The following is a 19,590-nucleotide window of genomic DNA, read 5'->3' as shown; positions in this document are numbered from 1 at the left end:
GTAATATGAAAACCTTTTTCAAGTACCACTTTTAAAGAAATCTGCTAGAACCCATCAGGGCAAATCTATATACTTCACTCATTCACTCAATCACTATTTATGAAACCCCTATGATATGCCAGCCAGGCCATGTGCATGCCCCTAAGACTACCAATGGGACCAGCGTGATGTGTACTTATTTACGGCCCTCTGGGTGGCATGGGAGAGGCCTGGGTACAAAGCCCACACCCTGGAGAGGGGCCATCTTTGTGACTGTGGCATAGCTACTCTTGTCTGGGTGAGGATACAAGCAGGCACATACCACATTCCACAGGATTGGGTTCTTCAAAGTTGCATCTCCAATGATCAAGTAGAGAGTGTAGGTGCCAGATGCGGAGTCAAATTCGAGCTTTCTCTCGGAGGTGTCCAGTTCAAACTTGTACACATTCTTGCTGTCCGGCTCTGCAACAAACACCACTTCCTGGCCAGTCTTCTGGTTGTGGAGTCGGACAAATGTCTGGATGGAATAACAATGCAATTTTTCATCTGATGATTTCAAAACTCCCTCCGGGCCCAGATCCCTGAGGCAGCAAGGCTGCCAGCTCTTCTGCCCCAGTGGGAGTTCTGGGGTCAGCCAGGCCTGTCTGAGAAAGCAGGAGGAATGGCCATCCCACCCTGCTTACAGCTCCGAGGTCAGAGAGTACTTTTTGCGAGTACAAGAAATTTAACTTAGGGGTCCAGCCAAATCTCAACGACTCGTAGGCTGAATGCCCAGTTTGTGAATGATTTAAGCCCTTTGCTGAGGCTGTAATTTCCTCTTCCTGCCAGCCTTTTGCTGCCCAATTAACTTCTTCACTAGAGGGTGAAAAGAAGGGAAATGAGATGAAACTGTAAGAAGCCCATTTTCAATTTCCTAATGCCTCCAGCTAAAGATTTAGGAGAGGAGGCATGGGGATGGATAGCAAGGCAGAGTTCTCATTGTGCAGGGCAGCCCAGTGTCAGAGAGAACCCAGGCCTGAAGAGAGTCAGATCTGATTTCACTACTTAAAAGCTGAGCAAGTTATTTAACCTCCTTGAGCCTTGATTTCCTCATCTTTAAGACAGATTTAACTTCTGCACGTGTTGTATCTGTATGAAGACTCACAATAAAATACGCAATGCATTTAGCATAGGACCTGCTATAAACTAAGTAGTCAACAAACATTTATCAATATGATGATACAAGTCTAACCACGTTATCCCCCCAATGGCATAAGAAACTAAGGTTTCAGCACATAAGATGCAGCAAAACTTAATACATTCAGCTTTGCTTTCAGAAGTTTCCAAATAAAGAATTCAACAAAGCTGGTAGATTGGTTCCATTTTACAGATCATAAGGCACAGAGGATTAAATGAGTTGCCGTGGTCACAGAGGCAGTGCTGGATCCACAGGAAAAAAATCTAAATCTCATTCATTACTCTACACCTGGGCAACAGATAACAACCATCAGAGTATTTAGGGAGAGACCCAGAGTTGTGAAGCCTCCTGGCTCCTGCAACTGTGGCCAAGAATGGGATTTAGGAGCCTGGATGCATGATCTTCCTCCTGTCACAGCCAAGTACAGGCAAGCAGCCAGGTTCACCCGCAAAATGCCATCTCTACCTAGGAGGTCTGTAAGCCAGGCTTTCTAGGATCTTGGATGAGACAAGTCTTCAGTTAAAGTTTTACTTCCCTCACTAGCTCTTCCTGCACTAATCCTAATCCCACCAGTTTTGTCTTGTATAATAATGACTTCTCTTCATATTCCTTCTTCTCTTGGGCTTTCATTGGCAAGTGTCATTTTGAGAAGGACCTGGGAGATGCTATGGAGCTGAATCAATAGTCATGGCTAAGTGGGGCTGACTCAGCTCTCTGGAGACTGGGGGTGGAGGGGAGAGAAGCCGAGAAGGGCAGGGATGGTGGTGCCAGGGGCAACCACTCTGGGCCTGGGCACAAGTGCAGCAGCTGCAGCAACGAGAAACAGAAAGCAAAAAGGTTTCCAAGTAATCCACTCACCTCCACGGTCTGTTTTGACGCTGCCTCTCTGCATGGATTTAAGTCTGCTAGCTCCAACTCAAGGACTACTGCAAAGTACCTAAGCCAAGGCCACTAGGGTCCCGGTTCTTTCCGATTTTTCCACACTCAAAGTATTTCTGGGATTTCCCTTTACAATACAACCGTGGATGAGGCAGTACACAGAACAATTATTCTCAATCAAGTGGGAAGACAGAGGCAGGAAAGGAGGGAGTCTGAGAGGACAAAAGCCATATCAGATTCTCCGGGAAAAAGATATGGTTTGAGAATCTTTTCAGTAATAATCATTATTTTACATATGGAAGACAAAAATGAAGCCTATTGCTTTCATCATATTTAGTAGGCACAAGTTAAAAAGTGCTGTTTTTGGACTTCCCTGTTGGTCTAGTGGTTAAGACTCTGAACTTCCAACTAGGGGCACTCCAAAAAAAAAAAAAAGTGCTAGTTTTCAGATTCTTACAAAATAGAAAATCTGCTTTAGCCAGAGCGAAACATACTTTGGGTACACTGCCTAAGTTTTCCTTTTTCAAAATTATTTCAATATATGTTTTTATTACAGTCAGAAAGAAAAAAGCTTCAATTAAATGCTAATCTGCCTTAAATATATCTTTCCTATCCCAGCTAATTTCTCTAAAAGAAGGTTCAGGGTTACACCCAGTATGAAAGGGGCAGAGTGTCACAGGGGAGAACCTGATAGACTGTGAGGGTTCAGAGTGAAGACCTGAAAGCAGGGATTCAGAATTTTCTTGACTCAGCGTTAAAGACCATGTCCACACAACTATCGTATACAGCAAGGTTTCAGGCTAAGAGAACTGCCTGGGCTTTTTCCTGACCTGGTGAGGGGTGAGTTCAGCGCCAGTGTTCACATCTACCAGCTGGAAGAATAAGGCAAAGTTCTGGTGGCTGTCCGCGATGAACGTGCCCTTGGCTTTGGTTGGGTAGGTCACCCTGAAAGAGACATTTACATGGTAAGTCTTCAGAGAGGGTCTGCAGATCTCTGAGAACAGAGGGAAGGAGACCAACGTCGCTTCACTGCCTAATCCTCTCTCTCCCGACTCTCTCCCTCAGTTGTAACACTTCTGTGGAGAACTGTCTACAGCCTGAGGGCAAACAGGACTGATAAAGCTAAGATGGAGAAAAGCACAGAATCAACTTCTATCAGGGTCTGGGGAAAATGCTATGTGTGAGTCTCCAGGCTTTCACTTCAAGGGTCTAAGGATTCAACCAAGCCAGGCACCAGCTCACACGCCCTGCTGGAGGCTCCCGGGTGAACTGGAAAGCTGGGCTAGCAGAACTACAAAGATTAAAAAAAAAAAAAAATTAACAGGATGGACATTAGCAGCGTATGTGAGCATGGTTGGGAGACTAGGAGGTGGGATATGCAGAAGAATGAGGGCTATTGACAGCTTTTTCTTTCTTTAATGCTGCATCTTTTTTTTTCCTTTCACACTGTTTCAATTTATTTTTCTGCCTGAAATTGAGCTTTAAAAAGTCATTTGCTCCAAAGGCAGGAATGATGAGAAAACTTTTTTCTCAGCTATCCCCTGGGATTTTAGGTTAGGATGGCCGGAGGATAAAAAAACAATCCAAATGGTTATAGAGCTCACAACTGGCCATATTTCCTGCTTATTTACTTCTGAGTAATCCCAACTCTTCATCTATATAGAGCATTAAACTCTGGAAAGCACTCTTACAGACATCATTTCAGTGGGTTCTCAACAGTGTTCTCATTTCTAATGTCACTATAAAAATATCCAAGCCAGAGACAGAAAGCCTAGCCCTTTCACATGACTTAAAAGGAGTGAATGCCTGGCTTCTAGTCTCTGGCTAACATCCCATTTTCAAAATGACCTTGAGGGTCCCCCTCCTTTTTGTGGTATCTACAGCTAGCCCAGTTGAGTAACCTTGGGGTATGAACTCTACCCAGAGGTCTAGATGGGCCTTCTACCAAGGATCTGGAAGAGAACTAAGAAGTGGGCTTCGTACAATGTTCCGGACCAACTCTGATCAATTACTAATGGTGACCTAGAAGTGTGTGCTAAAAAAGATGGTGAGTTACACAATCACCAATCCTGTGACTGATCAGTGATCTCCATGGACTGGAGGAAAGGAATCCCAGCCCTAGTACTGGGTACCTGCCATCTCATCTCTAAGGACCTATGAGACATACAACTGATTTCAGACCCACTGTGGGCCACAGAGTGTGGCCATGAGGACCCTAAAAGCAAGTTCAAGATTGTGCGGAAAAACAGATAACACCGGAAAATAAATTAATACACTGCTTCCTCCATCAATAAAGTTTTTTTTTTTTTAATTATCATCTGAACTAAACAGTGTGGTTGGGAATAAGTCTAATGCAGACTTACATTCTGAGGCGAGCTCCTTCCCAAATTGTGGACTGTTAATAGTTTGTATAATGTATACAATATACACACAATACAATAGTTTGTTCAGGGACTGATTGCCATGTAGACAAACCCCAAGTTTGTCTGGATGCCAAGCAGCACCCCTGGTGCAGTCCCAGAAGAATAACAGCCTCTTTAATTTGGAGTACAAGCTGGGTCACTGCTGACACGGAAAAGACGGCTGGAGGGCCTCAAGGCCTTGGCATGGTCCTCCCAGCTCAAGCCTGGGTTCTCCCTGGGCCCAGGAGGCATCCCACCTACCGCGTTGTTTTGGGGGCGATGCTCTGATCCTTATCCACAGTGGAGAGATCAACATTAGTGATGCCAACTTCAGTGGAAATCTTGACTCTGAGCTAAGGTGAAACATGGAAGAAAATCACCAAGTCAACTGGTGAATATGCCAGTAATCAACATACATATCCAACATTTTCTCTTACCGGTAGGTCAAGGCACGAAAAAAATCCTAGGACAAGAATCTCTAATAATTTTAGTAAAACTGACCCAGCTAGGTAGTATTTCCATCTCTTCAATCCAAAGGTCTAAAAGTAACTCCTTGATTCTTATCCCATCTTCTGTTCTTTGGCTTTGGATGAATGGTATATATTAAAAAAGAAATGAAAAGAAACAAAGTAGATCTCTTCACAGGTACTTTAAAAAAAATAAGGGGGTAAAAAGTCCTTAAGTAGTAACCTTCAAATAATTTAAATTAACAAATACTCAATTCTAAGCCACTGAGATTTGGAATTTATTACAAGCATAACCAATTCCTCTTGACTCTTTCAGTGTTTAAATTCTATACACTCCTTATAAACATTTTCACAAAGAAGAGCTAGCCAATGCTATTAAACAAGAAATTTTTTAAAAAATTAGATTCAAATAAATATAAATTTCCAAAAGAGAAAACACACTAAAAGTCTACTCAGGGGAACTTTTTTATTTAAAATCAAAGTTAGAATGTGCAAATTATGCAATCCCAAAGCACTTCTAATCTGTAAACATATCTATGAGACTTTCAAATATTTGAAAAACTTGAAAGTAATGCTCAAGGTAATCCTTGCCAAATCCACTGGTTTATAGCCTAAGTCAGGATGAAGGAACAGACAGAGAACTCTGGGCAAATAACTGAAGCAAAGCTTCAGCATTTTTCTCAAACACTCTATGAAGGTGTGACAGCCTCAAATCAAGGGGAAAGAAGAAAAATTAAAAAGGGATAAAGATAGCTATCAAGTAATTCTTTTTAACAGCCTCTCTCCTGCCTCCATAATAACTATTTTGTGACAATAACCTCAATTATCAGATTGAATGGGGGGTGTTCTGTTTTGCTCAGAAAGAAAAAAAGAAGGCCCTAATAAAAGATTTATTACCAAAGGCCATAAGGATATTATTATCTCCTACTTTTGAATGCAAAGCCACCTATTGGCAGAACTATATTTAGCATCGTAGTTTGTCACTGAATCTAGGCAACAGGGTGAATTATGGTAGGGGGAGGGGAACCGCTGGTCTTCAAGTTGAATAAACCACCAAGAAGAGAGCTAGAATCCTCTACTTTGGCCCTTGGGTGCTCTGCTGAGCAAACAGCTTCACAACTCATATAGGGCTCGGAACCAGAGCCAACTTTGCTATTACAAAGCTCAATCCAGAGAGGCACTGACAGGACTTCCATTGGGAGAAAACCTGGAGTGGAAGGCTCAGGCGAAGTAGTCAACGAGCTTTGGTTAGCAATACACCCCACTGAGATCACTTCCCCACAACCCCCAAGAGCATCTGGAGCACCCAGGTGCAGGGATGGACAGAGACAGCGAGATGCACTTCCTGTCCTAGAGGGAAGCATACAGGCAGAGCTAAATGGCAACAGAGCAGGCTGCTGCTTTGGCGGAGGGAGGGACAAAGCGCTACAGAAGCACAGCAGGATCAGTGACCCAAGTCGGCAGCCTTGGATGGGGAGGGAAACGGGTAGCAGGAGGGCTTAAGCAGGCCTCCAGTTTAGGGACAGGCAGGACCTGAGCAACCACTCCATGCTATAATCTGTTTTTCATAGGTAGTTACTTTGCAATCTTCATCAACTAGATAATTCCCTCTTCACTTCTCACTCTCTTACAGACTCATTTAATCTGTAAATGCGCTTTTAAAATCATCATCCCACCTAAATGTCCAGAAACAGGAGACTAGTTAAATAAAGAATGGGATATTCACATACACTTTGAATTACTCTGGAGCAATTAAAAAGAACACGGTAGGTATTTATGGACAGATAGGAGATATATCTCCTACTTTTGAATACACAGTCACCGATTGGCAGAATTATATTTAACATCACCTGTCACTGAGTTCTGGCCACTGGGTGAATTATGGCAGCGAAGCATGGGGGTGGGGAGTAGTGGGAGGCCATGAAGCTGAACAGACCCCAAGGGGTAAGCTGGGAACCTCTACTTTGTAACAAAAGCAAAGAATATAACTGTTTATAGAATGATTGCTTTTGTGTAAATAAGAAAGAATGTGCATACATTCAATGATATGGGCATTCTTCTTTTTCAGAGTAAATACAGTTATCTGTTACTAAAGAAGAGCGACTGGATCGAAGGGATGAGAAAAGGCTTTCATATTTCATTACATACTTTCTTACACTTTGAATTTTTAAACTACATGCATATTCCACTATTTTTTTTTTAAATAGGGCTTACCTGAGCAATGACACTGTGTGACAAATACTTTCTTCTTTGTAAACAGTTTTGTATTAAAAAGTACCACCCAATAAATATAATTTTAAAAAACAATCACTCTCCCTTTCAACAGATGGATAAATACAAACAGATGGTTAAAGATTTGTATAAGGTTCCTCAATGTATCCTAATTATAGTGATAAGGAAGCCATCAACTTGTGGGTTTTTACTCAGAATCCTGACTATAAGCTTTCAATAATAACATGGTCACTAAGGCCTGCTAATCAAGATTCAACTGTGTGCTCGTTCGGAAGACTTAAAAGCATTCACAACACAGACAGGGAATAATGAAAGGGCAAACTGCAGGGAACTCCAGTCCTTTTGGGTTTGCTCTCAGCCCTAATTTTAAAAGGCCCCCCAAGTTACAGCTTCCTGTGTTGCACAGAAACCATAGGGCTGCTCTTAAATAGGGAACAATTTAAAACAAGTCCTTCTGCCCCTAAAATCTTACTGCAAATGGGTCTCTGGAAACATTTAAAAGAAAAGCTTTTTTATGCTACTCTCTTAGAGCAAACTGAGAAATAAAAATCACCATAACTTGTTTCAAAGCCCTGTTGTAAAGGGTTCAGAGGAGGATCCCTGTCGATTAGCTGCTCCTTCTTCCTTCAAACTGACACTGCAGGATTCATTTTTTTTATAATAGGAAAGGGACTTGTTTAGCTACTTTAAATGCCACTAAGCCTGCTTTACAGTGAATTAACCAGTCCTTCCTTTGCCTGTGCTGCACACCACATACACCTCAAAAAGTTTTAAGGCCAGGAAATGCAGTCTTTCTGCTGAGAGTAATAGCCTCCCTGTTTAGCTCATTACTGTCAAAAATAATGGTGCATTAGGGGCAATTAATGCTAATGACAGCTTCTAAAACCCATGCTTCCCCTGACAGCAAGTCCAATGTCAATGAGTGCTATTACAGGCCTTCCACACCAAACCACTGTTAATGCACTCTGACCAATGTCAAGCATCTCTCAGGAGAGTAAACAGGACCTGCTGACCTGCTCTGAGGTTCTAAGTGTGACTACTACTGAAATTACAAAGTAAAGTTGCATGCGTGATAGAGGTCAGAGCATGCACGTGCACACGTGCACACACACACACACACACACACACACACGGATAAAGCTTAATAAAATGAAGAGGAAGAGAGGAGATTTGTAACACTAACTCCATCACCGAGAAGAAAAAGGACAGCAGTGGCCTTAATGGGAGCTTATTATCACTGCACGAGTAACAGAGCTATAAGGCATTTCTGCTATTCTGTACTTATTTAATTTTTCCACCAACCACAGAAATACTTGCACAAACACCAAATTAAGATGTTACAAAAAGTCAAGCTGTTCCAACCATCAAGACAGCATAGTACTGGTAAAAGGATAAAAGTATAGATTAATGGAATAGAACCACAAGTCTAGAAATTAACTTTATATTTACAGTCAATTGGTTTTTGACAAGGGTGCCAAGACAAATTAATAGAGAAAGAACAGTCTTTTCAACAAACGGTGCTAGAACAACTGCCCATCTCCATGTAAAAGGAGGATGCTGGATCCCTACCTCACAGCACATAGAAACATTAATTCAAAATGGATCAGAAACTTAAATGTAAAAGCTAAAATGATAAAATTCTTATAAGAAAACATAGGAATAAATCTTCATGATCTTGGATAAGGCAACAGTTGATTAGACATGGCACTTAAGTCAGTGTTTCTTTCAGTGAAAGAAACAATTAAAAATATCGGGACTATTGAAATGGAAACCTTTTGTGCATCAGAAGACAACATTAAGAAAGGGGAAAGACAACCTACAGATGGTGAGAAGATGCCTGTGAATCATATGTCTGACAAGGAACTTGTATTAAGAATAGACACAGAACTCATAACTCAGGAATATAAAGACAGTGGCGTAAGAAAAGGAAATAAGAGCTCTACAGATTAGGAAGGAAGAAATAAAAAGACAAATTTTTAATGGGGAAAAGATCTGAATAGACATTTCTCCAAAACAGATATACAAATAACCAATTAGCACATAAAAAGATGTTCAACATTATTAGATAACAGAAAAATGCAAATCAAATCACAAGATACCAATTCACACCCACCCAGGAGGGTCAAAATGACAAAGACAGAAAATAAATAACAAGAGTTGGTGAGGATGCAGAGAACTAGGAATGCTTATACATTGTTGGTGGGAATGTAAAGTGGTACAGCTTCTTTGAGAAACAGTGTCAGTTCCTCAAGAAGTTAAACGTACAGTTATCACATGACTCAGTACTTCCATTCCTAGGCATAAACCTAGCAGAATTGAAAACAGGTGTTCAAACAAAAACCTGTACACGAACATTAACAGCAGCATCATTTACAATATCCAAAATGTGGAAATAGCCCCACATGTCCATCAACTGATGAACGGCTTAAAAAATGCAGTATATCCACACAAGGGACTATTCGATTATTTAGCCATAAAAAGGAATAAAGTACTGATACATGCTACAACATGAATGAACCTTAAAAACATTATGCTAAGTTAAAAACACAAAAAGCAAGATATCCTATTATTCTAGTTATATGTAATGTCCCAGAGAGGCAAACCATAGAGATACAAAGTAGATGAGTAACTGCCAGGACAGAGAGGAGGATATATTCTTATACAACACAGAGTGTCTACAAATAGACACAGGGTTGCTTTTGGGGTGATAAAAATGCTGTGGAACTAGATGGTAGTGATGGCCACACAACTCTAGATATACTAACGATGCTGAATTATCTACTTCTAAAAGGTAATTTTCTGGTATAGCCTCAATAAAACTTGTTTGAAAGAAAAAAGAAAGCTGCTTTGTACAGAATAAAAGGCTCACCCCCCACTAAAAGATGAATTACCACAGTTCTAAGGGCCTTGGAATGCGGGAAAACATCTTTAATCTTCAGACCACTCCATCCTTTTCTTCTCTTAAGTGGGCTGAGATGGAAGCTAAGCACTGAAAATACAAGAGTTGGTCTCTGCCCATAGGGAGCACCCAGCTCAATGAAAAAGCAATACTTACAAGCAAACAATGGTAATACAATGCAGTAAAAACAATTATGGACACAGTATAAAATATTATAGCAACAAAAATAAGCCAAGTAGACTGCAGCCCTCAATATAAGGGGAAAATAACTTTAAAACTCTTGGAAGAAAATACTAGAGAATACTTTTTGGATCTTGGAGGAATGTAGAATTTTTTAAAGACACAAAAAAATACAAACAATCTAGGGGAAAAAAAAGACTTTTAAATTAGGCTTCATTGAAATTAATTTCTGGGCATCAAAAGATGCGATAAAGGAACACTAAGGAATCACATCTGACGCTTATGACTAAGGATTTACTAATACATACTGCTTCAGAATATATGCAGCGCCTAAAAAAAAAAATCAATAACTAAAAGACTAACAAACGAAAAGAAAAAGACAAGAGAGACATGGCAATTCAGAGAAGAAACCTAAATGGTCAATAAACACAAGACAATATGCTCGATCTCACTAGTAACCAAAGACAAACATTAAAGCAACAAGATACCATTTCATATTTAACAGATTATCAAAACTCATCATACCAGATACTGATGAGAATATGAAGAAAACAGCACCTTGGCAAAACATAAGAGAGCTGGAAGGTGGGCATACCCTATGATCCCACAACTTCACTCCAGATAAATAAAATGTGCATGAAAAAATGTACTAACATGTTCACAGCAGCACTGTCTGCACCAGTCAAAGTCTAAGTGTCCAGTAACAGAAAATGAATTAATAAATCTAATGCACTCATCAAAGGAAGACAATTTCATGACAATTATTTATATTTGTGCACATAGCTCTAAGTTTGACATGCATAAATATGGCTGTCATAAAATTAAAATTGAGGGAAAACAAGCAAATTGCAAAAGGATGCATATAATGAAGCATATAAATCTGGGGAAGGGAAGAGAAAAAGAACATACAGAGAGCTTAAGTTCAATCTATAGGGTTTTACTTCTTACCAAAATAAAACAAAATGAAGGAGAGGGGTTTCCCTGGTGGTCCAGTGGTAAAGAATCCACCTGCCAATGCAGGAAACACGGGATCGATCCCTGCTCCAGGAAGATCCCACATGCTGGGGAGCAACTCCGCTGTGCGCCACAGTTACCGAGCCTGTGCTCTAGAGCCCGGGAGCTACAACTACTGAGCCCGCATACTGCAACTACTGAAACCCATGTGCCCTAGAGCCCATGCTCCACAAGAGAAGCCACTGCAACGAGAAGCCTGCCTACCACAACTCGACAGTCCCCCCGCTCTCCGCAACTAGAGAAAGCCTACGCGCAGCAAAGAAGACCCGGCACAGCCAAACATGAAATAAATAAAACAAAGGAGAAAATACAGCAAAATGTTTGGGTTTGAGGGAGACAAATAGCTGGTAGGTATATAACAATGATACTATTCTCTATTCTTCTCTGTATTTTTATTAGTCTAAACTGAAAAAATAAAAATAAAATTCTAAGGGAGCACTGAAGGAGCAAGATTTGAATCAGATCTTACAGGATGAGTACTTCAGCAAGGGAGGGGAAGAACATTCCCCATGGAGGAAAGAACAGATGCCCAAATGCATGTGCACGTAGCGTATAGATGAGGACCAGTATGCAGTCGAGAGCAGCTAGAGCTGAGTGGATGAGGATGTAACCACAATGAAGGATGCCCATGTGCCTTGCGTGGAGGGCCTTCAAAAGGCACACCGAGAAGTCTAGACCTTACTCATATGCAATAGGGAACCAAAGAAATGTTTAACCACAGGAACACTGTGATTTTTATCATTCTAGTGGTATTTATGGCGCTTATGAAGTGGAAAGGGGCAGAGACAGAAGACAATGAAACTTGCTGGAAACTACCCACCGAAACTATTTATTTGGGATCTACCGAAGTGGGACTAAAGAACGAAGCAATCACGGAAAAGCCACTTAAAGGCAGACTCAGCAGGACTCGGTGACTGACTGAAGTCAGAGTGGAAAGGAACAGAGAGATTAAGAACGGCTGTGATGCATGGGTATGGCACTTAAATTGGGTATGTCGGTATCAAGATTGTACAGGTAGAAGGAAGAGGTTTCAAGCAAAAAAAAAAAAAAAAAAAGTCAGCCTTTCAATGAGTTCAGCTACAAATAACAAAAATAAGGCCCCCTTACAGAAGCAAATTAAAAGCGAAAGAATCTGAATTTTAAAGGTTCAAGGCACACACTACAATAATTTCTATCCAAATCCATGTTAGTGAATGGACTAGGATCAGATGTCTCCTGCCTAAGAAGGTCAGACATGAGGTAGAGAAACGGCAGAGAGATTAGAGTTCCAGAAAACATCCTCCTTTCTGCCAAACTTTTAATCTAAATGTTGAATCTATGTTAAGTAATGGCCCACTTTTGAAAAGGTCAAACTTTCTAGCTTTGTGTCCTTTCATTAAAGAAAAGTGACACCAGGCCAACCGGAGGAGCTCTCCGAAGGCCGAATTTGGGATAAAATGAGCTAAAAAATAAGTGATGACAGTAACGGATTATAAAATATAGAGCAAAATAAGAATCCATGAATAACTAGATACAGGGAGAGGTGGACAGCGTTTTCTTACAGTGAAATTCCAACTAATAAATGTAGACGGAATGAAAGAGAAAAATCACCTTTTGGCAACCACCACATTAATAACCCTGGCAGGCAAAATCGTCAGGGTATCTACAGTCTCAAAATATCACTTCAGCAGACACTTAATTACAAAGCAGAAAAACAGCAACTTTACAATAGAGAAACCTAGCAGACGCCACCTTAACCAGAAGATGAAGGTTAACATCACCAGCAATGAGACATAGCAACAGCATATACTTCCTAACAGTACACACTGAGAAGGAACATTGCTTTTAGAGTATTTTTGCATGACCTGAATTTAATTATGAGGAAACAGCAGACAAACTCAAAGTAAGGAACACTGTACAAACTAACTGGCCAGTACTTTTCAGAAATGTCAAGGTCACAAAAGACAAAATACCCTAATTGGAGGAGGGTAAAGGGTCATGGCAACTGAAGGAATATGTGATCCCAGGTTGAATGTGGGACCAGAAAAGGGACATTAGGAAGATACCTAGTGGAATCTGAATTAAGTCTATACAGATCAGTTAATAGTATTGAATCAGAGTTAATTTTCACATATTGAAATTATATTAGTTATATGAGGTATACATTTAGGGCAGCTGGATAAGGGGTATACAGGAATTCTGCATACCATTTTCACAATTTAAGACTGAAATGATTTCAAAATGAATAAGTTTAATTAACAAAGAAAAGTCAGTGGAAAATGACATTTGAATAGTGAAGAAAACAGCTGTCACAAATAGCATATATATTACCATTGAAAAGGCACCGTAACACCACAAGTTCCCCTGACCCAACAGAATGGGGGACAGTGTGGCCACGTAGATGCAACAAAGACAGTGGCAGAAACCTGAAGAAATGACAGCTCTCAGGACAAAGTAATATTATGAACAGGCCAGCAGCTATAGCTGCACACAGGTCTCAGCCTCTAAGCTAGCTCAACAGTCACCAGGGCACGTAACTAAACCAGCACTGTGCAGGGGATTCACCCAAGCACAGATAGGCTAGAGGTTCTGGACAAATTGCTTTACCTCTCTGAGCCTCATCAGTGAAAGGAAAAGGACTCCACACATCTGTTAGGACTGTTGTAAGAATAAAATAATACAAGCAAAAGCACAGAGAACTGTGCTGTGTTTGTCATGTGCTTTTGTGCTGATGACCCTAAGCCAGAATAAGAAAGGTTAAACCGTATCTCATAGTTCAAGAAAGTAGGAAAATGTGTAATTCATCTTCAATAAACTTTTATCCAAAAAGATAAAAATGAAAGCCACAGTGCCTGAGTGGCAAACTTCAATTAGCTGAGAAAACCACTAATGTGAAACAACTCATTCTCACAAAGCATCAGTAAATGAGGCAGAGCTCTCCACCCTTAAAACCACTCGGATCTTCAACACAACTCGAGACAGCTAAACATCTGAAACACAGTTCATTAGGAAGGATTACCGATTTCCTTTTGTACTTCACCCGGACAGTCTCGCTATGCTGCTACAGGTCACTTGATGCTTTTGGTCCCCTTAATTAGCACCAAGTCCATTTCTAAATCTATCAAGGCCAACTACAGCAAACATCTTAAGAATATTTATATCTCAGGGGAATTAGGGATGATTAATTTTTTTAAATTTTTAAAATTTAAAAAAAAAATTTTTCTACTTCCTAAATTTTATGTTAAGAGAGTAATGCTAAGTTACAATGCAAAATGAATAATTGACAAATCCAGCTGCCTATGATTAAGTTCTTGGCTGAGCCTGTCAAACAGCATAGTTCAAACCTACCTCTCTTTTAACACATTCATTTCAACTGGGTCATAAGTGAGGTCAACACATGTAAATGGTTAATGCCATGTGCCTGTATGGTCATTTCCTTGGGTATATTAACAAGGCAATGGGGATGACAAGAAAGCACTTACCTCTACAGTATTTGCAATGTAACGGTTGTCACCCTCAACTTTGACAGAAAAGTCATAATAACCACTGGAAAATTTGATATTCATGAAGTTCAGCTCAAAAACATCCCTGTTAAAAATGACAGTGGGGTTAGCAACAACTCACAGAGGAAAATCACAAATGGACACAACAAACAGGCTGCAAAGTACAGCATTCCAGGAATGTTCCATTTTTTCACTTTTCCACTTCCCACCCATCTTGGGCCACCTCCTGTTCAATCACATTATTATTAGGGGCAAACATCAAAACCACCTAAAATGACCTTCTCTTTCAAGTCTCCGAACTCTTCTTTTTCTATTCCCTACCCACCCCTCCTCCCAGCTCCTAAAAATCCCACCTTCTTCGGGTAAGTCTTCCACAATTAAATGCAAAACAGGTAAGTCTATAGTAGAATACCAATTACATTTTTTTTTTTAAGTGGAAATGTTCAAAGAGTTTGGCGTAGGGTAGTATAATTGCAGGTAATTTTCTGTATTATTTCTACTTTCCTGTGCTTTTTGAATTTCCTAAAAAAGGGCATATCTTACTTTAACTTACTAATTCAAAACTTAAAAGTTTCCTATAAAAACTAACCCTTAATTTTTTTTAAATTACCTAATAATAACTCACAGCCACTGAAGATAAGACTATGGAAGTATATTAAGCCTACGGGGGAAATGTTCCTGACACACTGTTATTAATAAAGCATAATCCTAAATGTAGTTAACTTTGGTTTCGTGATCTGGGTTATACTGGCTGCAGGCTAACTTTCCAAAACAAGTCTGTTGGCACTCTGCAGAGATGTGCTCAGGACTTACCCGATGGGGGTGAACGATGTCTTCTGGAGGACTGTAGCTCTGGAAGCAACAGATTTCGCATGTTCTAGTTTAACAGTGGCCTGAGTCAAAGGCTGGGACAGAACGTTGGTGACCTGCAACTGGAAATACATTTCAAAATTATCTGTAGCCACAGAAGCTGAGGGAGTACAGATTTTTGCTTCTAGGAGTGAAGCTTTATCCACAGGGAGCGAGCTCTGCTGGGGGAGAACCATTTCATTTCAAGAACCGTCTCTGACCTGTGGCCTACTATCTCTGGGGGAATCAGACAGAAGAAAACATAATTAGTTCGGAATGACATAGATTATAGAATGTTAGGGGTGGGGGAAATCTTAAAGATGATTTTACCCAATGATCTCATTTTTCAGGTAAGGAAACCAAAGTCTAGGGAGAGACAGTGCCTGGCTTCAGATCACACAGCTAACATCTCCTTCTCTCTGATCCCCTGATCTTCCCACACTACTGCTCTACTATAGTACTTTAAAAAAAAAATTATTAGCAAGAAAAACACTTTATGACGGTATGGGCAATGAGAAAACTGAAGAAATATGGATAATGTTAATAACAGTCATTTGTTGAAAGTCGACTATTTGCCAGATACCAGGGTAAGCACTTGTATCTATCCTACCACCAATCGTCTTGAGACAGCTGGTATAATCTTCACTTTACAGATGAAGAAACTGAGGCCACAAGAGGATATGGGGCAGCTGAAGGCCACACAGCTAAGGACAAACCGCAGGCTATCTAGCTTCAAAAGCCAGTACTGTTTCTACTTTGCTTTCTTAGCTCCCCTGATTCATGGTGAACTATATTACCCAGGTGAGTTCTCACCCCAGTCTTTGCTGAGGGGACGTGACATTTAAGTAGAGGAACAAGAGGCAACTCTGGAGTCTGGGGCACTTCTCCTGGAGAGTATCTGAAGGGCCCTGCAAAGCACAAGAACTGATGGGACAGGTGGACAGTCCTATGTGAACTCGTGTATTTAGATACAAACAAGATGCTAATTTCTTATGCAGATTTTAGTTTCTCACTGGTTTCCAAACAATAGCAACAAATGCCTCACTGGAATGGAAAACTCTTAAGTGTGTGCATTTTGCTCTGTTCAGACAGTTAACACACACAACCGTCCTTGCTTACTGCTGAGGGGACGGAGTGCTATGTTATGAAGAAGTGGAAAGATACACTGTCGGCTCCAAGGAATAAGAGACCTGACATTGATCTTAACAATGTTAAAGAAAGCTATCTTAAAATAATGGATTTAGAAAGTCTGGGTATAGGAAAATACATTTTAGAAGTAAGACTTCTCTATACATCTGGACTTATGAATCCATAAATGCAGTTTTCCAGCACTTCACTGAAAGCTGTACTACTTCAAATACTCCAAAAAAAAAAAAGATCCTATGACTAGTTTACAGAGTGGTCATCCCCATTTGCTCTTCATTTAAGAGATCTGTCCTCGTGGGGGTTATCATCACTGGCTGTGTAGATTTCTGGAAGCCTATCACTGGAAACGGCAATCAGAGCAGCACTCTGGGGACATGGAAGTCATACCCGCAGGACAGCCTGTTCCTGAGTGTAGGAAGGAGAGCCCTCGGGCACAACCACAACGGGCACATGGTAGCGATTCTCAGAGAGTGCAGCAGCAGCAGAGGCCACACTGAAGGCTTCAGAGAGTGACTCGAAGTTCTTCTTGCTGAAGATGGCGTTCATGAGCTGGATGACCTGATCCTGCAAGAAAAGGAGAACACAGCTTGAGATCTTCCTCAGTCAGGCAGGGGGGACAGCCACCCCTCCCTCTCCACCTGGGCTGAGTCATTCCTCTTCTGTTTCCAAGTGTTCACATGAGAGGTCTTTCAGCCACTAACCAGTTTGGCAGGGGTGGGGGAAGCAAATACTCTGCATTTAAACATAAAACTTGAATTTGGTTGGTTTTTTGCATCTTCTAGTACAAACTGAAAGGGATACATTTCTTTGTCAACCATTTATGAATGCTTGCTGTACAAATGTAAGGACCTTCTAGACAACTACTGAGATGTAAGAGTTACTATATTATACCTATCGCAGTACCCATTTGTTCCATGTCTATGTGTGCCAGGCACTGTTACTGGTGTATTAACTCAGATCATGACAAAGAGCCTGAAAAGACTGCTCTCAATCCTTTCCAAATAAGGAAACTGAGGCTAAAGGAAGTTAATTAACTCTTACAAGTTAAGACAGAAAGAAAAAGAGAAGGACCAAAATTCACATGTAGGTCTGTTTGTCTCTGAAGTCCTTTCATAATAAAGTATGTCCTTTCCTGTTTCCCCTCACTCTCCCAGCTTAGCTCCCCTCCTACCCAGCCCACCTCCACACAGGATGCTGGGACTAAGTTGGTGTTTACAAGACCAAACTGCACAGCCAAAATGTACATTAGAAAGAAACTAAAATAACTCTCCATTAAGAACTAATGGGCTGCTTAGAGAAGAGGACTGAAAGCAATTTTTTAAAAAAGTAGAACCTAAAAGGCATTATTAAAATTCTAGAGGTTGTTTGCTTAAGAGGAAACATTTTCCATTTCAATCAGTTTTGTTTTTTAAAATCTACCATCTAACAAAAGAGCTCCCCTTGTTTCCGACAGTGTTATTCACAGTCGACATGAAATAATTTTCTTTAATTGTACCAATTACATTTTCCATCACTAAGCTGTTGACATGTTAAAATGGGGGACTGTTCACCAGAATGGTTATATCAAAAGCAGTGACAGCAAAATTATCCCAGCCAAATATCTGGTTGGTAGAAGCCTGGGAATAAAGCAAAACAAAGTTTAAGTTGTTTTATGCAGAATATCACCAATTCATCAACTGCACTGTGTACAGGAAAATCTCTAAATGATTTGTACCATAAGACCCACGTTCTTGTACTTTCACCCATAATGGAAATTTAATAGGAGTTGGTATCTCTAGACCTCTAAAAACTGAGGATGAAGGAGAAGACCACATAAAAATGCTAACACGTGAATAAATTATTAGATCACAGCCTCCAGAGAAAATACAAAATTAACCCAAATTACTCGAGAAAGGTAATTATTTACCGCTTAGTTGAAACTCAGCACACAACTCACAATGCATTCCTATCACACAAAAGAAGTGGAAGTTCTAACTGGGGACCCAAATCTTTCCTCCTCAAATTAAAACAGCAGCAGCTTGTATTTGAAGTCTTTGAGATCAAGGGTTGGTCACCTTCTTACAAACAAGGGGTATCAAGAGGGTCCCACTCTCAAGACTTCCCACACACATTTCAACTAAAGGTTCCTTCAGGTTAACAAGCTCCTCTTGAAAAAAGAAAGAAAAGAATTAACTCTTGGTGGATGTCTGGTAGACACATGCCTCTCAGTGAACTATGTCAATCAGCACAGATTAGCTCTGATTGAGCCATTGCCGAGGATCGGAGGGAGAAAGAACAGGCAGTTTTGACATACAGGGCGCTTCTCAAGAGAAACAGATGTGCACAGGCCACCAGCGTGGAAAGAATTCACGAGACAAGCAGTTAGGAGCACTAGGAAGGAAAGGGAGGTGGACAGAGAATAATGCACTTGGCCTTTGTGCCACTATCTCATGACAAAACCATATTCCATTTAAAACAAGTGTAGCAATTTGCTTTCATGTCTGTCCCACTGACAACCAGTTTCTCAAGAACAGGCTTCACATTTTTCTTTCTCATTTCCGTGACGAACCCAAGATAGCCCAAAGCTAACCAAATAGCCCTCTCTGAAAAGCTATCTTTAGGAGATAATGTCAAGGACGCCTTTGAGTTTCACATCAGAGAACTGTGATGTAGGCAGGCACCTCCTTAATGGATGGCTCCGTCCCCACATGGTCCATAAGCTTGTAGGTGGCAGCTACAAACAATGCCGTTGTTTCCAGTCCTTCTTCAAACTGGAGATACACACCTCCCAGTTCATCCAGGCGAGCAACAAGGTCCTGTCATGACAAAAACGGAAGCTGGTTGGAAGTCACGGGATAAAACAGGTGAGATGGACAAACCACCGTCACCCCAGTGCAGACAAGGT

The 19,590-nt window shown here is 40.7% G+C and overlaps 1 protein-coding gene across 2 annotated transcripts in view; it reads right to left on the bottom strand.

Moving 5' to 3' along the window:
• RPN2 (ribophorin II) overlaps positions 1-19,590 on the bottom strand; it is a 49,881-nt gene that overhangs the window by 10,740 nt on the left and 19,551 nt on the right. For both annotated transcript variants that reach the window (XM_052650504.1, XM_052650505.1), the window contains exons 6-12: positions 19,367-19,501; positions 17,094-17,270; positions 15,525-15,643; positions 14,691-14,796; positions 4,699-4,790; positions 2,866-2,980; positions 302-496 (exon numbers count right to left, since the gene is read on the bottom strand). In XM_052650504.1, the coding sequence (XP_052506464.1) occupies positions 302-496; positions 2,866-2,980; positions 4,699-4,790; positions 14,691-14,796; positions 15,525-15,643; positions 17,094-17,270; positions 19,367-19,501 (939 nt within the window). The remainder of the gene's footprint in view (positions 1-301; positions 497-2,865; positions 2,981-4,698; positions 4,791-14,690; positions 14,797-15,524; positions 15,644-17,093; positions 17,271-19,366; positions 19,502-19,590) is intronic.

The sequence above is a fragment of the Budorcas taxicolor genome, chromosome 13 (assembly GCF_023091745.1).
Source record: "Budorcas taxicolor isolate Tak-1 chromosome 13, Takin1.1, whole genome shotgun sequence".
Classification (NCBI taxonomy): Eukaryota; Metazoa; Chordata; class Mammalia; order Artiodactyla; family Bovidae; genus Budorcas; species Budorcas taxicolor.
The sequence above is the reverse complement of the archived record's forward strand: the minus strand, read 5'-3'. Positions and strand labels throughout refer to the sequence as shown.